The 24,623-nt window shown below is 36.8% G+C and overlaps 1 protein-coding gene across 1 annotated transcript; it reads right to left on the reverse strand.

Annotated features, from left to right (window-relative positions):
- Window positions 1-325: 325 nt before the first annotated feature.
- LOC127634835 (uncharacterized) lies at window positions 326-22,258 on the reverse strand. Its single transcript, XM_052114532.1, has 15 exons — window positions 22,205-22,258; window positions 19,006-19,369; window positions 18,475-18,523; window positions 18,267-18,304; window positions 17,581-17,637; window positions 13,087-13,135; window positions 11,902-11,976; window positions 11,142-11,344; window positions 9,964-10,436; window positions 9,296-9,356; window positions 8,553-8,677; window positions 6,356-7,312; window positions 1,889-2,016; window positions 1,684-1,795; window positions 326-1,351 (listed from the first exon to the last, which is right to left on the reverse strand). The coding sequence occupies exons 2-15, from the start codon at window positions 19,124-19,126 to the stop codon at window positions 1,055-1,057; spliced, it is 2,745 nt and encodes a 914-aa protein (XP_051970492.1). The 5' UTR covers window positions 19,127-19,369; window positions 22,205-22,258; the 3' UTR covers window positions 326-1,054.
- Between the last annotated feature and the right edge of the window lie 2,365 nt (window positions 22,259-24,623).

Raw genomic sequence — 24,623 nt, forward strand, 5'->3', positions numbered from 1 at the left:
ATTCTAATCAATGTTCTATTGATTTTAATAATTATCTTTGTATATTATAACCAAACCTATTCCTGAACGAAGCCCCAACAGAAGCTTTTAATTTTATGAAACGACTAACATTAATTGTTCTAAAACTTGTCATTATCTGAGCTGTAATTACAACATCATGGCAACAAAGTTGTAAAAATTGGATATAACTTTACACATAAAAGGTTAGCAAGCGATTTTATCTCACTAAATCATGTTAAAATGCATATTGTTTACATCTTGAAGAACAGTGAGTATTTTAATGTTTTTGAATTGACTCCATTCACTTCCATGTTAAGTGTCTCACTGATTTTTAGGTCTTAAATATCTTTTTATGTTTATCAACAGCCACAAATGCTGCCAGTTTAGCTTTACTTGTATTAAACACAGAATTTGTCTTTAAATGCATCAGCAATGTCTTTTTGCCCTCATCATTCAAACAAAGGTATTGACATTGTCAAGCTCAACTCCATTTACAGGAAAAAAAACAGTAATCATTTTGTACAGAATAACTTCAAGGCACAAAGTACACATATTTAGTGTGATTAATGTGGTGAAATACAATGCTACCTGAGGCCATTATTAACCATTTATGCACTGACATTAAACACTGTATCATTCTAAATATAACAGGGATGAATGGTTGTTGCAAAAAATATGTTTAGAAAGAAATGTCATGGGTAATTGCATGTTTGTTTGTTTGTTTGTTTTTTCAATCATAGAACTAATGTGTGACTTCTTACATGCAACACTGAATTACTGTTTCCAGTTCATTTGTCACAATTGAAAATGAAAGGTGAATTTATGCACATTCAACATTTTGGCCAAAATACCGGAGTTAAAGGAATAGATCACCAAAAAACTAAAATTCTCTCATTATTTAATCACCCTCATGCAATCTCAGATGTGTAGGACTTAAGTCCTTTCACAGCATTTTAGTACAGCACTCCCATTGTTCACATTGACAGAGAGACAATAACAGAACCACATTTCATAAAAATCATTCAGTTCAAAATGTCTTTCTCAATCCCAAACCCTAGTTAGGATTCAAGGCATTTCTCACACTTTTAATAAAAGCTACAAAGTCTAGCTTGTCTGGCTTGTAGTTGGGCTCCCACTGGGTTTGATATCTGTGTGGATCATGCCATGGTGCTCTCTGATGACAGGTACAGTGATGGTGTACACATCTCTGAGGGCTGGATGTAACAGGCAGCAGGCAGCACTGAGTGCCCACGGTCCTAGTCAAGGGCAGTCCAGGACTGGGCCTTTCAGATGGGGTGATCCGCAGCTGAGAGCACAGCTCTGACTGTTCATCCAAGAGCCGGTTCAGCTTCTACAAACACAAAAGAACAGGCATAAAACAAATGCAATACTGCTGTCTATGAAATATATTTCATTGCTAGGCTGGTGGCTGTCCGATGGCTAAGGAGGTTGACTAGTACCAAGGTTCTGGGTTCAATTCATGAACAAGACAACCCCAACTAGGACTTGTATTGCAATTTGTCTACTGGAATTTGTCTTTTGATAAAAAGAAATCAGTGGGTTTTATAATGGTTTTGCTTTAGGACACAATTCACTGCACAAAACATTAAAACAGAGAGACATATTTTCTCTGCATGTGGCCCATATATTAAATAGAGGTTATACGTAGAGTTGCTATATTACCATTTTGATGCTGTCATCATAGTGATGTACCAAATCGGACAGTTGCTGTTCGAGCATCCCGGCTTCCTGTTTAACAGCTTCTCGTAGCCGCAAAACATCCTCCACTTCCTCTCTAAGACACAAACACAACTTTTAACACTAGACAACACTACAAATCACACACACAAAAAAAGTGCTACTTTTGAACAGCACTATTAAACTTCACCTGTGGGACTCTGAAAGCGAGCAGAGTACAGATGCTTGTTCCTCCTCTAATCTCACTTCAATTTCTGTCAGAACAGTCCGGAACTTTCTCATACACCTCATCATCTCCTCCAGCTCATCCAGAGAGTACTAAAAAGATAGAGGAATATTTAAAAGTTTGGACACAATTGAATGAATTTATGTTTCTCATCTGAATGCAGCGACAAAACGACCTCATCTCATTAATTTTCAATGAGAGCTGGCGACTTCCGGCAACACGAACGATGGCTACCGTATGTGGGTGTGTCCAGCAACGTGACAAAGTTGAGAAATTTTTACTTTATGCAAATGAAGACAGACTTTCGGGAGTGACAGACAATACGAAAGAAGATGGTAGAGCTCAAGTGATCCTAATATTTTTATAATAATATTAACTGTAAAGAAACAGTGCTGTTTAGACTCTTCATACACACCACTAGCGACCTAACCGCCAGCCACTGGTGACATACAGCGACAAAGTAGCTGACAGTGTGAACGCAGCTTTATACTTCAAATGATTGAAATTAGTGATGAATACAAGTTGTGTATACAGATCTATTTCTTTCATTTATAACTAAAATATATAGATGTCAGTTGAGTTGGACCGGATAGTGAAGGATAAGCAGCCAAAAAGTTTCCAGCATACGTGGGAACTCCTTCAATACTGTTTAGGCAACTTTGAAGATCTGTCAAGTTTTGATTTGTCTAACATTTTTGTCACTATTGTGTTTTGTCCTATTGTAATCCCATTGTGTTATTTCAGAGTTTTGATGACTTCATTATTATTGATTATTTTCCACATTTTAGAATAATAGTAAAGAAAAAGTAGGCATGTCCAAACTTTTAACCTGTAGTAGATGTTAGAAGTTATCAGAGGTGTATAGTAATGAAGTACAAATACTTTGTTTTGAGCTTATGTTCAGTTTTTGAATATTTCTACTATACTCGATTTTAAATATTTCTGTTGACCTTCACTTTGACGTCACTTAATTTTGAAGAGAAATTTCCTAAGACGTTTTTCATTACTTTTGCGACTAAGCACCGCAAATAATAATAGTAATGTTCCATTTGCGAAAGAATCACTTGAGTCGAATCTTTAGATCAATTTTTTTAATCGTTCAAACCATTTCAAAAGCAGACTGAAAGATTTGATTAGTGAATCGATTTGCGAATCTGAATAAAAATCACGGAGAACCCTGTACAATGCATGTTGTCTCTCCACCTTAGAATCTGAAGAGAGTCTATAAATTAATGTATACATTTTTGCCATAAACATTATGAACATTGTGAAATACTGATGTTATTTGAAATAAGATTGGTTTAAGTCTCCTGCCTTTCCCTGAGACCTGTTCATATGTGTAATATGTAGCAGTTTGAAGGTCAATAAAATGCAGTTACCACTTACATTTAAGGTACAATTAGGTACCATGTGTATGAATCAATAATGACCAAATGTGCTCATTAACATGTCTAACAATAACATTTGCAAACAATAACATTAACAATTACCTTAAAAGCAATTTACTTGTACTTTTGATACTCAGTAAGTCGTCCTAGACTAACACTGACACCTAGGGGCATGGATGCCGCATTATTCAAATGCAGTTGTTTTCAGATACCAATGCCATTGAAGAATTACACTATTCACAGTCAGACATTATTAATTTAATTCATAAGTGAAAGCGTCCAATAACAGGGCAGTCCTGTTAGTATTTAGCTGGTCATGTGATTCCAACACGGCAGCCCCCATTAGGGGACCCTCTCCATGACTGGAGTCATATAATACACTTCATCTCATGCTCAGTGCTCATGGTTTTATACATACAAAATTGCAATACATTTCTTTAGGAGAGAAACATTTTTAATGAGGCGGGAAAAAAAAAAAAATCACTGAGTGCATCTTTAAGTACATTTAAATTCAGTTACTTTAATACTTGTGCTTAAGTGTTTTTCTCATGAGCTACTTTAACTTTTACTTTAGTCAATTTCCATAAATATATCTTTACTTTTACATCACTATGTCAATTGGGAACTTAAAGCAACACTAGAAGTTGTATTCCATAATCTTACAGACATACTACTTTAAGGTGGCCATCTTAACCTAAGTGGTTTACACTCCAAACTCTTCTACAATGCCAAATTTAGCCCCACAAACTGGTAGTCCTACTCATTAACCACCTAAACTAGCTTGGGCCAATTAATGGCAAGTTTCAACCAGTTACACCCCATGTAAAACCAGCTACTGTACCATGAAGCTAGTTTAAACAGGATTTTCCAACAGGCAGGAGTTAGAAGCATTATATTTTTAAGTTCATGACCTCTGACCTCCAAATCCAAGGAGCTACATTAGTGTTTTCATGTGAGGATGTGAGTAAAGAGGATTTAGCAAGTGCGTACGTGTTTAAAGCTTGTGAAGATTCTGAAGTGGTTAGCGCACTCTACTATTTTCCATTACACATGCAAATGAACTATACAAATTCAAATGAACCTTATTAAACATAAACAGCACATTGTGCTTTTCATCTCAGAGGTTGTAAAGAAAAGGGTAGAAGAGTTTTTTCCCCAAGAATAGAAATCTTTAATCTAAATTAATCTAAAGTGCAAAGATCTACAACAGTATTTGTCTACAACCCACAGAACTCCATATAAGGAACTCAGAATGGATGTAACAGAATACATCATCTCAGATACACCAATATGAGACTGTCTCATTACAATTTACAGCAAAGGCTAAAAACAAAGCCAACATATTGCTTTAGGGATTTACTGGGGTTTATAAAACACTTATGGATCCAAAAGTTGTATCTCGTCCAAAATGTGTATCTGGGAGGCTAAATAATCAGGGAAGTGGAATATGTAACCTAAATATTTGTGATCAGTAGTAACTGATGCTGCAAATTGTGATACCTCATTTGACCCTCTTTCGAATTGTTTTTTTTTTTTTTTTTACATTTCAGGACTTTGTCCATATGAGGTCACAAACAGATATAGATTTCAGAATTCAGATCCAATAACCATATCTGAAAGTTCCAACAGTTAGGGAATTAAGGGGGGGAAATAGTAGACTTAGGGATCAAAACCCTATCTGAACAATTTTGGATCCAAAAGTCTATATTTTACTATTGTATCCATAACTAACTGCCTACAGGATCCAAAAAATCTATCTATGAACGTTGGATAGTACTTTTGGATTCGATAGTCTACTTATTAACTGTATCCAATGATAATACATATACTTTTTTATTAAAAAGTACGAAATTAGGATTACAGTATTAGGGAAGCGTCAGGGCATAGACTTTAGGGTTACAATGTCAGAGAAATCATTCAAGCTAAAATAGAAATGTTTTTTTTTTTTTTTTTTTGGAGACATCCAAACTGACCAAAATACCAAAGACTGGGTTTTTACATTTAATCACAAACCTGTTTTTATTATTATTATCCACATTTTGGATAGACTTACGGATCCAAAATAACTATTCAATGTTCATAGATAGACTTTTGGATCTGATAGTCTATCTATTAAAATAGGGTTTTACAAAATCCCTAACCAGAGGCCACAAATGTCAGCTTCCAAATATTTCAATTATCAGTTCATAAACACTTTTTAGCCTGTTCTTTACACAAAACAAATCTATGACATCAAAACACTTCAATTGTTTCGCATGACTTAACCAAGTACATTTACGAACTTGTTTGAGACCAATACAATTGTGCAGTAGCTCAACTGACAAAGCACTGCACTTGTGTACAAAGGAACGGGGTACGAGTCTCGAAGAGTACGTTCGTCGACATGTGAGGTGAAAATGTAAAAAGCATCCCGAAATGATGTGGTTGATGAGCAATTGTGCTTTAATCACACATTTGCTTTTTATCACACTATTGGTTAGGTTTAAGCTTTTTAGGGTGTCAATTTGTTTTTTTATTATTCTCTTTTGTTGATCAATATAACAATAACTTTAAAGAAAATGTAACCAGCTTTTAGCATACATTTCATGAGATCAGGCTGAACTGATCAGACTTTGATTGTCCCATAGCTGACAATCAAATATCCCATAGACTTCCATAAAAAAATGTGTACCTATAATTTCTGCTAGAGCTTTCAATCTACCTACATCAAACTTGGCACAGATCTTCAGACCATTCTAACTAAGTATGCTTAATTATTCTAACCAGTTGAAACTACAAATGGCTAAAATCAACTTCAAACATCAAGGCTTTATAACCGTGTGAAACGTTTAGACAAGACTTGTCATGCCATCATCACAAATTGTTTTGCAAGGGTTTTTCCTTTTCTAGTTTAAATGCAGTCAGTAATTCTGACAGATAAAAAACAATGTACAGAATGTAGTCTATTTTGTTTCCCTACTACAGAAACATTCCCACAGTAAAGTATGCGAATATGTATCGCAAACTCTGGGTGGAACTGTCTTTGGCAGTGTGCATTACTCACAGGCAGATTTGAGGACAGATCAGGTTGAGGTTTCGCCCAGCTGTTGTCGTAGCCGATCTGAGATCTGCAATGGAAGCATCGCCGTGTTCCCGCCCACATCACGCCCTCCCATCTGCGATCCTCCTCCTCGTATGACAACGCCGTGTCCAGAGACATCGATCTCGTCCGGAAACGTCCAAGACCTCTAGAACATTCCATAGAGTTCCACATGTCAGCTGGACAAGTCTCCACAGACGTGAATGGTGTATTTGTGGTGGGTGTTTGTGCTGTGCCGGAGTCATTATCAGTAAACACATCAGACCTGGACTTCCTGGAAAACGACTCCCTTCTGCGTTTGAGCGCAGTTGGGGAATCGTGCCCAAATGAAGTATTAGAGGTCACATTTTTGTCCTGGTTCTGATCTGAATGTCCGGAGGTCTGATCTTTCTCAGCCACCTCATGGGGATCTGCAAAGATGGCCGCCTCCTTTTCCACAACTCCTGTTCCAAGATCAGTAGGTCTATAACTTGAGATTGTCTCAGCAGATTTCAGTTCGTCAAACAAGGACATCCGTTGCTTACCAACACGTTGATTTAGACTGTGCAATTTGTCAAAGATTTGAGATGGATAACAAACAGGATCCATCTGAACAGAGTACACTAAAGCACAAACCCCATTCCCATTAATTTTACTAATGTCTGGTGACAAAGAATTTGAAAGAGCTTTTTCAGTCAGTGTTTCTTGTCTCATCTGTGTAGAGTCGAACCTTGATTCCACTTGTCCCAGAACAGTATGAGAGTCCACTGTGTTGTTAATACTTCCAGAGTCTGCTGTTCTCAGAACAGTGTTTCTAGAGTTTAATGTATGGCCAAATTGAGTCCCAAAGTTCTGTTTATCTGCAGTGGACCTCTCTGTGTTTTGCTGTTCTGGACTCTTCTGTTGACTCTCTGTACTATCTTGTGATTTCGCATGCAGCATCTGCAAAATCCAGAAAAGCACAAAAAATCAAATATTTACATGCACAACTAAATCAGTGATAAATGTATTAATTACTGTTACAGTGTGACATTTTACCATGAAAGTCAATGTTAGTGCACTAGTGTACAATGTGAAAGTACTGTAGAGATATAATGGCATCGGATGATAATATCATGGAAATTGAGAGACCTGCGCTGGCCACATTAAACCAGCGAGTTGTTTACTCAAAAACCTCAGTGAACAGGACAGCCAGATTAGTGAACAAACTACTCAGTCTGTTTTGCGACTGGGCTCAGCGAATTAAAAAGAATCATCTCAAAAGAAGAATCATTTACTGTGAATCATTTTCATCATGAATCAGATGTTACTTTTGTATATCCACACCAATGAGGAATGCCATGTTTTCTTTCTAAAATATAGTGGAGTAAACAGTACAATGTTATGCTTTGACATGTAGTGAGGTAAAAGCACTTACAATGGAAGTGAATGGGACCAATTTCTGGAAGGTTTAAAAGGTAGAAATGTGAAGTTTAGAATTTGATTAAAGTACTTGCATTATTTCTTCTATTTAAACTTGTGTATTATTTGAGCTGTAAATTCAGTTTTTACAGCTTTTTATTGTTTACATCATTACGTTATGACGACAACAAAGTTGTAAAGTTAGATGCGGTAAAACTTCACACAAATATGTTAGTAAGTGTTGCTATCACTCTAAAAATCATGTTAACACGCATATTGTTTACATCTTGTGGCTAAACTTTTCAAACAGTAACTATTTTAACATTTACAGATTGGCCCCATTCACTTCCATTGTAAGTGCCTTACTGTAACCTTTGAACGCTTTGAAATACATTTTTGTGGTAATCAACATTATGCCATGTTGGAAATGCTGTCAATCAAGCTTCACTTGTATTGAACCTTTAATATTCCTTTAAAATGGTGGATTTCAGCTGTTTAGCGATATATTTCTTCTCACATAATAATTTTATTTACACTCAAATCAATCTTTTATGTCCATTAATTTGTTGATTTTGTTGATAGCCATGCAATAAGTGGCATAATGTACAGTCAGCTGGTTTTTATATCAAAATAAGCCCAGACAGGGTTGCATAGATTAGACATGTATCACCCTGTCTGGGTTTATTTTGCGATAACAACCGGGTGACTGTACATTATACCTTACATATTACAAATGAACCTTCTGCAATGTGAAGAGAAGAAATTTTGTATCATATCTTACCTTCATGAGCTCAGATGCCGGGCTGTTCTGCTGAGAGAGCACAGGTATGAACGGTTCCTCGAGGAAGCCACTGCTGTCTGATTGGAAACTGTTTGTCCGTGTCACATAAGATCCTAAACGGTCACCTACACGAAACCAAGAGCCATGAACATGTGCCTTCATATCACAAGGCAGCAGCAGAACACTAAAGCTTATTGTTCAGACTAAATAAACAAGTTTTTTTTACAACTCTGTAGTCAGGCATGCATTTATTCTGGACAGTAATAGAAACCCTGAATGCATGCACCACAGCACACATGAAAATGTCTGAACAATCTCATTGGCCATTTGCATAATATCAGAGATGGAAATTGTTCCATGTAAATTATTTGAATCCACAGTTTCAATTTTCAGGAAGCTCCCAAGAGAGCATTTGTTTTATTAAAGCAATGGTTTTTGATATTTAAAAAAACGAAAATGTTTTTAAATTAAAACTTAAATTGTGTCATCATTTATCCTTTTCAAACCAATATGACTTTCTTTTTGCAACAACATAAGAGTAAATCATTTATGACATTATGATGTTTTCTGTTTTGGTTAGAACAATCCCTTTAAGAATTTGAAAAGTATAATGTCCAACAGAGAATGGTGTGATAAGAAACAGAACAAATAAATGACTTTATTTCACCAGTGCTTCATAACACAACAATCTATTGCAATTAAAATAGCATATTTGTGTTCAAAAGTCAGAAGAGCAAACACACCTCCACGATCCACCGGGCCACTGCAAATCCCAGAAACACTGCCCTCATCAAAGCTCTGGATCTGAGAGACGAAATGAAGCAAGTTACACAGGCAACAATATGGAATAGAGGTTTGTGCGAGATAGATTGTTTTTACATTCAGAGTTTGATCCCATTTCCTACCCGGTCTCGCAGAATTTTACTGAGTTTAAGCGCTCCCGGATTATAATGGATTTTTTCCTCACCCCCTACAATTTAATTAAGGTAACGTTCACACAATCACGCAATACAAAAAAATCTATTTAGCCTTCTCAGTAATTTTAGGCTGCATTTTTTCCCATTAGGAACCATCAATTCAATTTCTAAGCATTTATGCATTTATTTATTTAATAAAGCAATTCATTTATTCAATAGTTCTATGTTTCTTTATTAAATGTTTTGATTTATTGTAGTTGTCTTGTTTTTCGCAACTGCAGAAAAATTAATTGTGTGGCTCAAAGGTTCACATAAAATGTTAATGTGTCATATAATAAGGAATTTTACTTTATTTTTTTATCTTGATTGACTGCGATAACATACCAGAACTTAAAAAAAAAGGAGCATTTATTGAAACTCCTGTTTACATAACTTTAGTCCCTCATCACAAAAAATCTGTGCGGCAAATACAAACATAATACGTAATAAGTCACCTCCTCTAGCTCGAAAGATTCCACAGGTTGCTGTGTGCTCCCATCGGTGGACAAGGGATTGGGCGGTAGTTTTATGATGTCTGATGTTCCTCTTGTTGTATTGCTGATTAAAATGGGCTCAGTTGATTCTAAATTGAAACTCTGTTCCTCTTGTAAGGGAAAGAGACCGCTGTTGTCAGATAAACTTTGCCGAGACCGTTTGGGTGGGATTCTATTATCTGCTGTTGGAGTTCCAGAGGATTCCATGCCAGACTGGGCTGAGTTCTCTGGAGGGAGTGCTTGCTGGTTCTGGGCCTGGCTGAGACTCTTCTTGGATGCTCTTTGCAGAATCATAGCCATGCGTTTCCTCCTTTCCCGTGCCTCCGAAGACATTTGGGAAGCTGAAGCTGCATCCACAACCGGAGAGGAGGGGCTAACCAGAGAGGTGAAGGTTGTGGTGACCTGCTGAAGGACCTCAAGCTGTCGAAATCGATCTGAACAAAGAGAGGAAGACAGATATAGTTATTTCATGACTAGTAGAAAACAGTTCCTCTTATTTAGACTATCAACACATTTCAGGAAATTTCCTGTTCTGGAAATGAGTGTCAAATTTATTTTACAGTAAAATATATCAGCTGTGTACAATCTGTTTACATATACTGTAGACATCAATAGTTCACCCAAAAATACTAATTCTGTCATCATCAACTAATTTAGTTCCAAACTAGTGACTTCCTTTCTTCCATGGAACACAAATGATGGCTCTTTTCTATACAACTGGAATTATTTGCTTTGAAAAGGTCTCAAAGCACCATAAATGTGTCATAAAAGTGGTCCATGCAATTTGTGCACTATATTCCAAGTCTTCTGAAGCCTTCAGTTTAAATTCATTGTAATACAATGGAAAAAGTGACCAGCACAGATTTAAAATATTCTACTTTTGTGTTCCACTTGAGAATGGTCATCATGACAAAGTGTTTAAATGTAGGTCAAGATGACCGGATGTTAGACACGTATCGGGTTTACAACCATATTTGAAAATGGCCCAAAATCAAATGCCAAAAATAAATTGCAACAAACACATGCAACAAAAACTGGGGGAAATAAAATGTTGAAGGTGTAAATGCAGCTTATGACAACTGTGTATGTATATAAAGATCAGAAATTGAAAGACTAGCTCCTGCTGGCATGGTACTCACTCCTGACATCTGGGTTTTCAATGTCCATTCGGCTCTGCTGAGCTTCAAGAAAGAGCTGAAAACTGATGCCTCGAGCATGGGACTTATAACAAATGAATCGGGCCGGGATTCTCCCCGTGATGTCGGGCTCGTCGATGCCGAAACCCAAATCCAGCAGCAGTTCTTCAGGGTCATCTTTTAACATATTTAACACATCCATCACACTGTGAAAAAAACAACAATGCAAGAATATATATGTTCACAAATGTCGAGTATGTCACAATCCAAGTCAAGTCTCAGGTCTTAGGGGCTGGAAATGCTTTTTGCCTCCATCCTTGCTGTTTTTCAGCTGTATAATTATGTAAACATGTGCTACAGATGGACGTTTTTGAACAATGCGGAGCGTCTTTCGTTTTTTCAGCATCTTGGGCAGTAGCACCGCGTTTTTTAGACACTTTGTTTGTTAAAAACACGTCTCAATACACCTGCGTTCTGCTCTATATGCTTTTATTTAGTACAATAAAAGCATATAGATTGTCTGACCAATCGCTTTGTATTTTGTCAAGAGTCTAGTTCTCGTTTTATTGTGGAGAAACAAAATTGTTGAGATCAAAACATTTTACACACTTTTTACAGGGAAATAAAACTTTTCCTAGGGAAAAAAAGTAGGAAATTAACTCAAAGACTCACAAGTGTATATTTCGGAGGCCAAGTCAAGTCTCAAGTAAATTCCTTGCGAGTTACAATAATTGACACTTAAGTTGCAAAGTTTGGGTCTTACCTGGCTCCAGATTGTATCGAGAAACCCGATGCAAGACTGTTTAACCTAGACAGAGAAGGAGGGTCTACAGATGACCTGTATGTGGATGACATCAAAATAAATGTTGTAAAATCAGGCAAAAGATTCAAGAAATGTTCCCAAATACTGTTGTCCTGCCCCTACAATCCACTCAAACTTCCAAGTTTCTCCAGTTTTCTGACCAGTTTCACAGGTCAGAAACGTTCTTCTCCTGCCTCATTCCCTCATCAGTGACATTCCACCTCATGCAAACCAGCCCATGTGGTGGCAGGTCAGCACAACCAGATCAGCATTTGCATGGGAAATATGACTCAAGTTTGGCAGGTGTCTGAACGAGGCTACGACACCTTACGCCCATATACGCATTAACACACTGGTGGGGCTGATATATAGTATATGCACATGCCCAGGGGCGTATATTCCAGGGGGATGGGGGAGTGTAACTCCCCTAATAATCAAAACAAGTACAACACCCCACCACCCCACTCACACACTTTGTATATTCATGTTACATCATGGGTTGTTTGGGATATGGAAAATTTGTTATATGATTATGTACAGTACCACATATGGGCGTAGATTTGGCCTGATCATGGGGGGTTGCTCTGTGAAGCATTTACATGTTTCCACTGAACATGGTATAAATATGGGGTGGGAGGGGGGGTTGTACTTGCTTGTTTTGATTAGTGGGGGTCCAATTTAAAGCTGGTGGACATGCATGCAAGAATTTTAAAAGTAGTAAGGGATGTTTAATTTTGGTATTCTCAATAATCACTAATTTTTAGTAAATGGCTAGACACTTACGTTTAGCTTAAAAATTATTAAGTAAAGTTCTGCAAGTTACGATTATAAAGTCCAATAAGAATACTGCAAACTATATATATATATATATATTCCTAATAAGTATTTTTGTCTTGTTTTACAGTAAAAATATCAAAACATCTTTCAAACAGCATTTCCTTTAAAAGCCATTTTTTTAAGATAATACATATTTTCAGAGTACATATATCTTGAAAAGTTTAATCTTAAAAAGGTTATTCTTCATACCCCATTGGTCTAAGACATATTTTTCTTATTTTAGGAAATAAACTTAACTTTAGATTTATGCTTAAAACAAGTATAAAAAAACAATTGCCAGAGAAAAGAGAAAAGAAGACGTGTTCTTACCTCTGAAAGCTCTGTACAGTCCTGAGAGAGAGTTTACTATATAAAGATGCTGCGTCAGACACAGAAAAAACATAGAGGTCATTTAAAGATGGAAAACAGCTTTGCTTTCAATTAAACACCTCCAGTCTCTAGTAGAGTAGCTATATTAGGTCAATATTCATCCTTGTTGTTTTGATGATCTAGTCCTCTCATAAACAATTTCAACAGAAGACTTTGGCATGTTGTCAGGGAAAAAGTGTCTAGCTGGGCCTTGATGTTGTCTTATAAGTGCATCCTGATCCAATGAGGCCAACTTGCGTTGCCAAACCAACATCTTCGTTTAATCACAGCGATTCGAAGTGTAACAATCCATTCCGTCCAGTCAACCTTCTATTGCCACTGTGTTATGAAACCAAAGCACCACGTTTGTTAGACGGGGTGTGTCTGACTGAGGGCAAATGCCTGACAGAATGTGAATCAGAGATTTAGAGGAGGCAAGCAACTTTTCCCACAAAGAGTTTGAGTCAGAGTCGACAGCAAGCAAAGACTCAAATTTAAAAGAGAATCCAGTGAGCACCTTGAAACAGACAGACAGAAGCCAGGACGTAAAGATTGAGCCCTGGATAGAAAACAGGACTCTAAGGAAGACAGAACCCTGTCGACAAAGACAGCATGCAAAGCAGATAGACAGAATAAAAAAGGTGGGTGAAGTGAAAATGGACATGAGGGAGGTATGGGAAGAAGGCAAAAGCAGTCCTCTTCGGCAAAATATTCGATACAAAAAATGGACCTGGTCCTCAAAGTGAAACGTCAGCTCAAGGCTAACTTCTGTAAATTTCCCTACAGCCTGGGTGCCACAATGGCAATGGAAAGAAAAGAACACAGTGAATTGCAGTTTTTCAGAAACCACTGTGATTAGCATACATGTAAACAGGAGTTGTGGGCCTACTTAAGAAACAAATCAAATATTTAAATAGAACTGGCATTTAGAGTTTCTTCAACTTTGGGCACTTTTAACTATGTGAATTTCTAAAAAGGAAAGTGTCTTTAAAACATTTTACACACTCTCAATTTTTTTATTTGTCTACCAACAATGTATAGCATTGTATGTAAATGTACCACAGGAGAGTCATGTAATTTGCTATTTTTTCTAAAAGTCATGAAAATTCCACATTTCTCACATTATGTTTTGTGTCTAACAGAATTATGTTGTGGAAATGACACTAATATAAAATGTATATATATATATATTTTTTTTAAATGGATGCCTCATTTTCCTTGCTAAGGCTAATTTTACAGCTTACATTTTATTTATCCTTAATACACACAATTAAATCGCAATGTTTTCAGTAATTTGGCAAAATGACACGCAATAAAAAGACTCTTAAGTGATATTTACCGTCAATTCTTCAATCATCTTAATTGATGAATTGATTCAATCAAACTTAATTTCATCTCAAGAATGTTCCTCACAGACACTTTTGTTGACCTGGTAAACAAGTACAATAACGTTTGAAAAATAGTTATTATTTGGGAAATTGTTTTTGGTTGTCGTGTTGGTGGAAATTATGTCAAAACTATGGGGACGGTCATATTTTTTAATTGATAGAAATACATTTCACACAAAAATGGTTTATGTTTGTTTCACCCTATGTTTAGATTATCATAATTTTAAACCTGTAATAGTTTATATTTTAATATTGTATGTCTGGGACAAGGATAAAAAAGTAAAATATGTTCATAAGGCTTTTAAAAATTATTACAAATAAATTATGAAGGCATGGTACCACTTTTCCAATTCAGTTTTATTGTAACCTTCATATAACAAAAAGAAAAAGAAAGTTGAAGCCAGCCGAGTTAGGGTTAGGCTCAAAAAACAAAACAAACAGAAGGAAAACAAAAATAAATTCCAAAGACATGAAAGTGCCTGAAGTTGAAGAAACACCCAGCTCACTATATTTTTCATTATTTGGGCATTTGTGATACTGTAGATATAATTGCTCAGGTATTAATGGATGAATAATTGGGCAAAATACCCATACAAGATGTTGGTTTGGCAAAATAAGCTAGCCTCAACGGATCAGGATTCCCTTAAAAGAAGACATCAAGGCCCAGTATGTCCATGACAACATGGCAAAATCTTCTATAGAGTTGTTTATGAGAGGACAAGAACATCAAAAACAAAAAGCATGCACAATATAATATAGCACATTAGGACGTGTACTTCGATCGACATCCTTTGATGACCCTGGAACAACACTCACGTCATACAGTTAGTGGCCTTTCCATAAAACTAACCCTAAGGATGTAACCTCATTTTCAACATTGGGGGACTATATGTAAAATTGGTCATTGAAATCCCTATATTGATGGGACACTATTCTAAATTGGATGAGCCACATTCAAAGCCATTGTAAAATATCCAATATATGCACACCTATGACTGCAACCAAAAACACCTTCACTCTAAAATCAAAGCAAAATAGGTTAAAAAGAATGTTGTTGAACTCTACCCCAAACCAAAAATCTGACTGGTTGATATGAAATTTGATCTGGGACAAACCAGACTTGGGTAAATCATGTTAAACTAAGGAGTACATCTTTCTCCCTTTTATCTAGTCCTTATCTGTTTGCGTGACTGGAAACCAAACAGCATCAGGTAAACTTTCTTCAAATATGCCACGATACAGCTCAGAATGGCGTCCCCTAAAGCAGGAAACAGCAGCGACTGGACTATCTCACATTCTGTCAGTGTTTGTATGGAGAGATCTGCCATGTTTAAAATCCAGACTTAGCAGAGTCATTCGGAATCAGTCAATCTATTCTAAGACATGGCCCGCTGCTGCTTCACAAACGTAGAGATGTCCATACGCCACTGTATTTAAGTGACCTTCTACCATGCTATTTTCCATCATGTTCAATGGCAAAATTCTGGCCTGTTAATAGTACCTCGAAAATCGAAATCCACAAAAGGAGCTAGATCCTTTTCATATGGCCCCTAAACTATGGAACAGTCTCCCCAACACTGTTCGAGATGCACACACTCACTCAGTTTAAGTCTAGACTTAAGACTCACCTATTTAGCCAGGCATACACCTAATTTATCCCTCAACTCACAATTAGGCTGCTTTAGTTTGGTCTGCCAGAGCCAGAACCCAGAAACATTGATCATGATCTATAAATCTGCAATAATTTGAATGGAATCTATGCTAATATTATTTTATTTGTTTCACTTTGTTTTGAACTGCGATGCACCGAACTAATCTCTGCCTGCATCACCTTGGTCTAATGATGGACTACACTCTTGAAATGGAATACATGGACTATCAATGAATTGCCAACAAAACCCTTCATCAGCCATTTAACAAGGACAGTTGCATCTACGTGAACTTCTGCAGTTAATCCAGGATGGACTTCAAAGACATTAGTATAACTTACAGTTCATACAAAATCTTTGTTTAAACACTGACCCTTAACACTTACTTAGATTAATACATTTCAACCATGACTTGCACTATACATAAGTAATATTGGCATTATATTCTTGATGTTAGCCAGAGGGGAACTGGCTCCCAAGTTTCTCCCAAGGTTATTTTTCTCCATTAACCAACATCTTATGTAGTTTTGTGTTCCTTGCCACAGTCGCCTTCAGCTTGCTCACTGGAGTTATAAATACAATTATTATTTAATTACTTATTTTTAAATCCGGGTGGCAGAGGACAAATCTCAGTTGCCTCTACATCTGTGACCGTCAATCCTCTCATCTTATCACATGGCTTGTTGAGTGCATTACAGTGGAGACGTAGCACAAGTGGAGGCTTCGCGCCATTCTCCGCGGCATCGACACACAACTCACCAAGCGCCCCACTGAGAGCGAGAACCACATTATAGCAACCACGAGTGAGTTACCCCATGTGACTCTACCCTCCCTAGCAACTGGGCCAATTTGGTTGCTTAGGAGACCTGGCTGGTGTCACTCAGAATGCCCTGGATTTAAACTCGCGACTCCTCTTACTAGGATCTTTACTAGGTGAGCTACCCAGGCCCGACAAATGGCATTTATCATTGATTATGTGAATGTGTTTATTTCCTAGTTTCCATGGGACCACAGGTGTATCTGAGGCTGTTTGCGCAACACGCCATCAGTAGCACCACAGAAAAAGGTAAATACATTAGAATTGATGCAAAAATATCTGATGGGGGACATTTACAATTCCAAAAGAGAAATGTTTGTTCTCTATTGAAAAAGCTATTGGTCAATTTTGGAACAGATGCAACACGTTTATAAGGTAAGTGGACACTGTTATGGTTATAACTAATGTGAGCACCTTAAAATGCCCAAATATCAGCTGAATAATCGCCATTCATCAATATATCCATCAATTATTTGTCAGCACCACCTCTGGACATATCGGAGATGAATTGCTTGTCTGTTCAAAACACAGTCATTTATCAGCCAAGTATTTGGCTTATAAGGTTTAACTGAACAGAGCAATACAACAAGGGAATGTTTACCTTCCACTCCCAGTGCCAGATCATCTTCTGCACTCCTGTTTCTCCTTATAGGCTTCTCTGTAAGCAAAGCAAAAGATTAAAATACAGTATTTACAAAGCAGTCTTAAGTAATGAAATTCAAAAGGAACTAATTCAAACCCTCAGTTCACTTGCCAATAGGACAGCTTTTTAAAGTGACAAATCAGATAACATGATATTGTAAAGTATATTTGCAGTGCAAATCGAATCATATCAGCATGTCAACTGCATAATCCATTGCACAACACTGTAAACCAGGTGGCGTATTAACACCGAGCTACAGGGTTAAATGAGCATTCATAAAACTGATTTGCATGTTCTTTGAAGAGCACATTAATCAAGCTACAATGTACTAAATTGAAATTATAAAACGAGCACCTATAAAACAATAAATATTCATATAAATATAAAGCTTTTGCTCCAAAACAAACCCCAATATTGAATATAATATCTAAGATTCTGAATTAAACCACTTTATAACAACAGATTATTTAAAAAATATATTTATTACACAATATTCTGGAGTTTTAATTAAGAAACAGTACATATGTTCAATAAATAGTGTATTCTAAAACAATTATAAGTGCATATGTATTTAATATACTGTACTGTATCCTCCATGGCAATCACATATGAGCTCTGTTTTTTGCAGTGACATGTAATCTTACTTGCCGTCTCCAGGGCAACCTCTGGTTTTGCATCATCCCTAAACAAGGAAGTCGAGCTCTGTTAATGACCACATCACTGGGAGGAAAAGCTTTTTAAGAAAACAATGTCGAAAGAAATGCAAAAACACGACAGCAACACAAGCCATAAGTGTTTAAACTCCCATCTTAAATAAAGCCAAACTAAAAGAGACATGAAAGCAGCTCTTACTTGGGTATTGATGTAAGCCAGCGTTGTACAATGTCTTCGCCACATTTCCCTGTTCAAAACAAATATTCGATCTAGTTCATCCCATCTTCTTGCAATTCAGTTTAGTAAATAAGAGTTTAATTGCTACAGTCTCCTCTAAACCAATATTTCCCAACATCTTTTTATTTATGCACCCCTAAATCCCCATTAATAAAGCCAAAAGTTAAATTTAAAACTAATTTCAATATATAGATTCTGCTATGCATGTCATTCACACACAAATATAAAACATGCACAGATTAAACCCATTATTTTAGTATTTGTTTTCTTTATAAATCATTTAAAAAATGATTAAACATATAATCATGATTCATACACATGATTAATCTAAGTATGTACCCCTGGTTAGGACTCTGGTCTACACTTAACAGAGAAACTACTTGGGATGACTGGCAAAAGAATATTGCAATCAACTATATAAGATTATAGACCAAAATAACATCTATGCACATATAATAAGCAAACATCTCAGATGAGTGTAATCATACGTACTTTTATTAGAATTGATAATCTGATCAATCTCAGAATTATCTGTCCTGCTCCACTTATTTCGTGAAGCCCGTAGAATCGCTTTTCTGTCTGGCAAAATATCTGTAGCCATCACTGAGTACATCAGGTCCACGCTAACCAAACATCCACCACAGCAGTGGCAAACACTTCAATACTAGGTCATCTCCTCCGGGCAAAAAGCTGTAAAACGCAAATATATTTAATCCAAGCTCAAGACACTTTTTGCCGCATTAAAAGTGTGAGTGAGTGGTTTGGCCCTTGTGTTTATCAGGAATGAACAGTTGGAGTTGCTTGTAGGAACAGTCAGTCCCAGATAGTCAGATAGAGCTCGTTCCAGGAATATCTACTGCACAGAAAAAAAGCATATATATATATATATATATATATATATATATATATATATATATATATATATATATATATAAGCACTGTGCAAAAGTCTTACGCACATAAGATGTTTCACAAAAACATTTGTCTTAAGATGGTTATTTATATCTTCAGCTTTAATGTATCAATAAGAAATATCAATTTTAGACTTCCAAACATTCATTTTGCAAATAGAACTAATAGAATAGAGCACAATAGTATATAAGTGTCCTACAACAGATGGGAACACAGAGCCCCCCCACAGAGCCTGGATCTCAACATCATTGAGTCAGTCTGGGATTACATGAAGAGACAGAAACAATTCAGGAAGCCGAAATAGTTAGAAGAACTGTGGAAAGTTCTCCAAGAAGCTTGGAACATCCTATCTGCCAACAACCAAGAAAAACTGTGTCTTAGGTGTACCTTTAAGAATTGGTGCTGTTTTGAAGGCGGAGGTTGCCACAACAAGCATTGATTTCGACTTTGTATGACATTAATTGATAAATGAAAACTATTTATGGTATTATTTCTGAAGACATCCTCACTATGCAACATTTTTCACAAGTGCCTAAAACATTTGCACATTAGTGTATATATATATATACACACACACACACTCACCTAAAGGATTATTAGGAACACATACTAATATTGTGTTTGACCCCTTTCGCCTTCAGAACTGCCTTAATTCTACGTGGCATTGATTCAACAAGGTGCTGAAAGCATTCTTTAGAAATGTTGGCCCATACTGATAGGATAGCATCTTGCAGTTGATGGAGATTTGTGGGATGCACATCCAGGGCACGAAGCTCCTGTTCCACCACATCCCAAAGATGCTCTATTGGGTTGAGATCTGGTGACTGTGGGGGCCATTTTAGTACAGTGAACTCATTGTCATGTTCAAGAAACCAATTTGAAATGATTCGAGCTTTGTGACATGATGCATTATCCTGCTGGAAGTAGCCATCAGAGGATGGGTACATGGTGGCCATAAAGGGATGGACATGGCCAGAAACAATGCTCAGGTAGGCCGTGGCATTTAAACGATGCCCAATTGGCACTAAGGGGCCTAAAGTGTGCCAAGAAAACATCCCCCACACCATTACACCACCACCACCACCAGCCTGCACAGTGGTAACAAGGCATGATGGATCCATGTTCTCATTCTGTTTACGCCAAATTCTGACTCTACCATCTGAATGTCTCAACAGAAATCGAGACTCATCAGACCAGGCAACATTTTTCCAGTCTTCAACTGTCCAATTTTGGTGAGCTCTTACAAATTGTAGCCTCTTTTTCCTATTTGTAGTGGAGACGAGTGGTACCCGGTGGGGTCTTCTGCTGTTGTAGCCCATCCGCCTCAAGGTTGTGCGTGTTGTGGCTTCACAAATGCTTTGCTGCATACCTCGGTTGTAACGAGTGGTTATTTCAGGCAAAGTTGCTCTTCTATCAGCTTGAATCAGTCGGCCCATTCTCCTCTGACCTCTAGCATCAACAAGGCATTTTCAGCCCACAGGACTGCCGCATACTGGATGTTTTTCCCTTTTCACACCATTCTTTGTAAACCCTAGAAATGGTTGTGCGTGAAAATCCCAGTAACTGAGCAGATTGTGAAATACTCAGACCGGCCCGTCTGGCACCAACAACCATGCCACGCTCAAAATTGCTTAAATCACCTTTCTTTCCCATTCTGACATTCAGTTTGGAGTTCAGGAGATTGTCTTGACCAGGACCACACCCCTAAATGCATTGAAGCAACTGCCATGTGATTGGTTGATTACATAATTGCATTAATGAGAAATTGAACAGGTGTTCCTAATAATCTTTTAGGTGAGTGTACATATACACATATACAGAGTTGAAGTCAGAAATACATGCACTTAGATTGAAGTCATTAAAACACATTTCTAACCACTCCACAGATTTAATATTAGCAAACTATAGATTTGGCAAGTCGTTTAGGATCTTTTCTATAATATCAATTATGCATGACATGAATAATTTTTCTAACAATTGTTTACAGACAGATTGTTTCACTTTTAATTGACTATATCACAATTCCAGTTGGTCAGAAGTTTACATACACTAAATTAACTGTGCCTTTAAGCAGCTTGGAAAATTCCAGAAATGTATGTCAAGCATTTAGACAATAAGACAATCATCTTCTGATAGGATAGATATATATTTATTATTATAATTTTTTTTACATCTCGGACAACCTTATTCCTTAACACACACTACCTTATTCCTGAACAACCTCTGTCTGTCTGTCTGTCTGTCTGTCTGTCTGTGTGTGTGTGTGTGTGTGTGTGTGTGTGTGTGTGTGTGTGTGTGTGTGTGTGTGTGTGTGTGTGTGTGTGTGTGTGTGTGTGTGTGTGTGTGTGTGTGTGTGTGTGTGTGTGTGTGTGTGTGTGTGTTAGTTATCCCGGGAAAGGTCCAGAAGTAAGCCCTTCACAGTGATCACACCAACCTGCTACCAACTTTAACTTCTTTATATCATGTAGACAACATTAAAACTCATCACTTTACAATCGATTGCCATAACAATGCAAGAAAAAACACAAATATTTCATGAAACAATCATTAATCGATATGCAAGATAGATAAATGCACATCAATGATAACAAGGCAGAAAAAAGCTATTGATTGAATGTTTGTAGGCTACTGTATACCAACAAAACATACATCACCTGCCGCTTTCCACCACAACCAAGCATCAACTACCGTGAATAAAACAAACACTCACGCGCTCTAAACAAACACTCTCACGCGCTCTGAGGAGAATGTTCAAACTGAGCACTGAACTAACACTGACCTCTCACACGACGCTGCTGATCTCTTTATCAACCAGGGCTAAAATGGGAACAATTTCTAATTTGGTCCACATTTGGGGAAAAGACAGAAGGCTTATGCAAATAACTTCGGAGGAAAACAACATCCAGAAAAACACACGATGTTTGTCGCGCTCTGATCTGAAAGAGCAATTGAATTTAGATGTGTCAGAAAGAGGAATTGAGCGCTTTTCATGCGTGCAGAAACATGATATATGTTGCCCATCCTGTTAGAAGGAAGTGTGTGTGGTATTTTAAAATACTGTGCTTCCACCTCTCACCTGTAAACCGAGTGTGAGTCACCAAAACATTCTTATATGTTATGTTAACATATATGAAAATCACACCAAATCCACGTTGTGATACAAATAATTATGGGGAGATGCGATCATAAGAATGTTTTTATTCTTGTAATGTATTAAGTCACTGATGAGGAACTAGTGCAGTTCTGCTTTTGAACCGCTAGATGTCACAAAAAGACCAATCCATATCTACTTCGAGAACCAGTTAATCTTTATCCTCGGTAGTTAATGCCACCATGCATATTTGCAATAAAAATGAATGGCAATTTCCACCCAAAAGGCTGCAAGATAAAATGTGGAAACTGTATATATATATTTTTTTTCTGTGCTCACTATGGACATTAAACTCTTCTCAAAAAAAGGTGACTTGCACCAATTTGGCTGCATAATGCATATATATGCCTACTGTGTGTGTGTGTGTGTGTGTGTGTGTGTGTGTGTGTGTGTGTGTGTGTGTGTGTGTGTGTGTGTGTATAGTATATATATATATATATATATATATATATATATATATATATATATAATTTGATGCATATATGTATAGCGTTATTTACTGTCTGATTGTTAATGCTTAGTTAATTTACATTTAAATATGAATATATGCATATTAAAAGACTATATGAATCAAGATATCATGAAATTTCTAATTATTAAATGTACTGTACGGTGGCCCCAAAATTTGGACACTGCAAACAAACAGTTCAAGACCTTTTTTCAGAACTAATTTCACATTTCTAGCCATTTTTATTTTCTCTTTTAACCATCTTTTAAGTTTCGTTTTTACTGGAAATCAGTTCCCCTCAAGTTCACAGAGGTTTTCTAGTAGAAATTGTTTGATTATTGTTTTATAATTTAAAACTTAACAAACATATTTGTCTTGTGATGCATTATATATGTCAATGAAAATTAATTTTGTGTTTTAACATTTTAATCCTGTTTTGAACCCATTTACTGGTCCTTAAGAGTGACTTTCCTTGCATACTTTGCACATTCCAAATGGGATTTGACACATTCCGACAGGGGCAGGCGCAGAGCACATCTGGAGCAGATGGGTTTTAAGTGTCTTGCTCCAGGGCATGAGAGCAGTTCCTCTGCCTTCCACTTCATACTGGGATGCTTTACATGACATCACCAAGAGTCTGTTTCTTAAACTTTCATGAGCCTCAGAGCTGAATAAAATGCTGTCACCACATTGGCTGGGCTGGATAATGTTTTAAATGGCTGTATTAGCCCTTCAACACATCTCTTTCCCCCCAAGGCCACCACAAGTGTCCTTACAGAAAACATTAGAGACCATCTTCACTCAGAACATATGTAGAGAGGTTTGTGTCTTAAGTGAAGGAAACAAAAGCGTAGAACAATCAAGTAGTGTTCAATGGGTTTTGTTCATAACGGTACATGTTTTCAACACAGCATGAATATTTGAGCAGCCTGCAACTGCTAATTTAATCATTCAGCATCTGTTACAATTACTCTGGCTTCGATACCTAGATTTGCCTACAAGAACTGAATGTAGAGTGTTAGTAGTCAGATTTAGAACAAAGAATATTGAAATATAGGATTTTTACAATGTTATATTTCATCTTATTCTATTTAATATACTGGATTTTACTGTGTTGTTTTGACTTACGTAAAATTATGACTCAGACTTGACGTTTCTGTGCAATTTATCCATTTCTTCAAATATCTTCCTTCCTTACATCCTTCTGTCTGTCTGTCTTTCTTTTTCTTCCTTCTTCCTTCAATCTTTTCTTCCTTATCTCCTTCCTTCATTTCATTCACTCCTTCCACCTTCTTTCCATCCTTCCTTTTTTCTCCATCTTTTTTCCTTTCTTCCTTCTGTCTGTTTTTCTTTATCTTTGTTTCTTCTTCCTCATTCACTCTTTTCTTCTATATCTCATTCCTTCCTTCACTCCTTCCTACATTTCATTCACTCCTTCCACCTTCTTTCCATCCTTCCTTTCTTCCTTCTGTCTGTCTTTCTTTATCTTTGTTTCTTCTTCCTCATTCACTCGTTTCTTCTTTATCTCATTCCTTCCTTCACTCCTTCCACCTTCTTGCCTTCTTTCCATCCTTCCTTTCTTTCTCTATCTTTCTTCCT

This window comes from Xyrauchen texanus, chromosome 42 (genome assembly GCF_025860055.1).
Source record: "Xyrauchen texanus isolate HMW12.3.18 chromosome 42, RBS_HiC_50CHRs, whole genome shotgun sequence".
NCBI classification, from domain to species: domain Eukaryota; kingdom Metazoa; phylum Chordata; class Actinopteri; order Cypriniformes; family Catostomidae; genus Xyrauchen; species Xyrauchen texanus.

Excerpts from the sequence above, each read along its gene's own strand:
- LOC127634835 (XM_052114532.1), bottom strand. The coding sequence starts at position 19,126 with ATGTACTCAGTGATGGCTACAGATATTTTGCCAGACAGAAAAGCGATT. Across the intron at positions 11,977-13,086 it reads ACTGTACAGAGCTTTCAGAG|GTCATCTGTAGACCCTCCTT; the intron begins GTAAGAACACGT and ends ATCCACATACAG. Across the intron at positions 8,678-9,295 it reads TGGCCCGGTGGATCGTGGAG|GTGACCGTTTAGGATCTTAT; the intron begins GTGTGTTTGCTC and ends GGTTTCGTGTAG.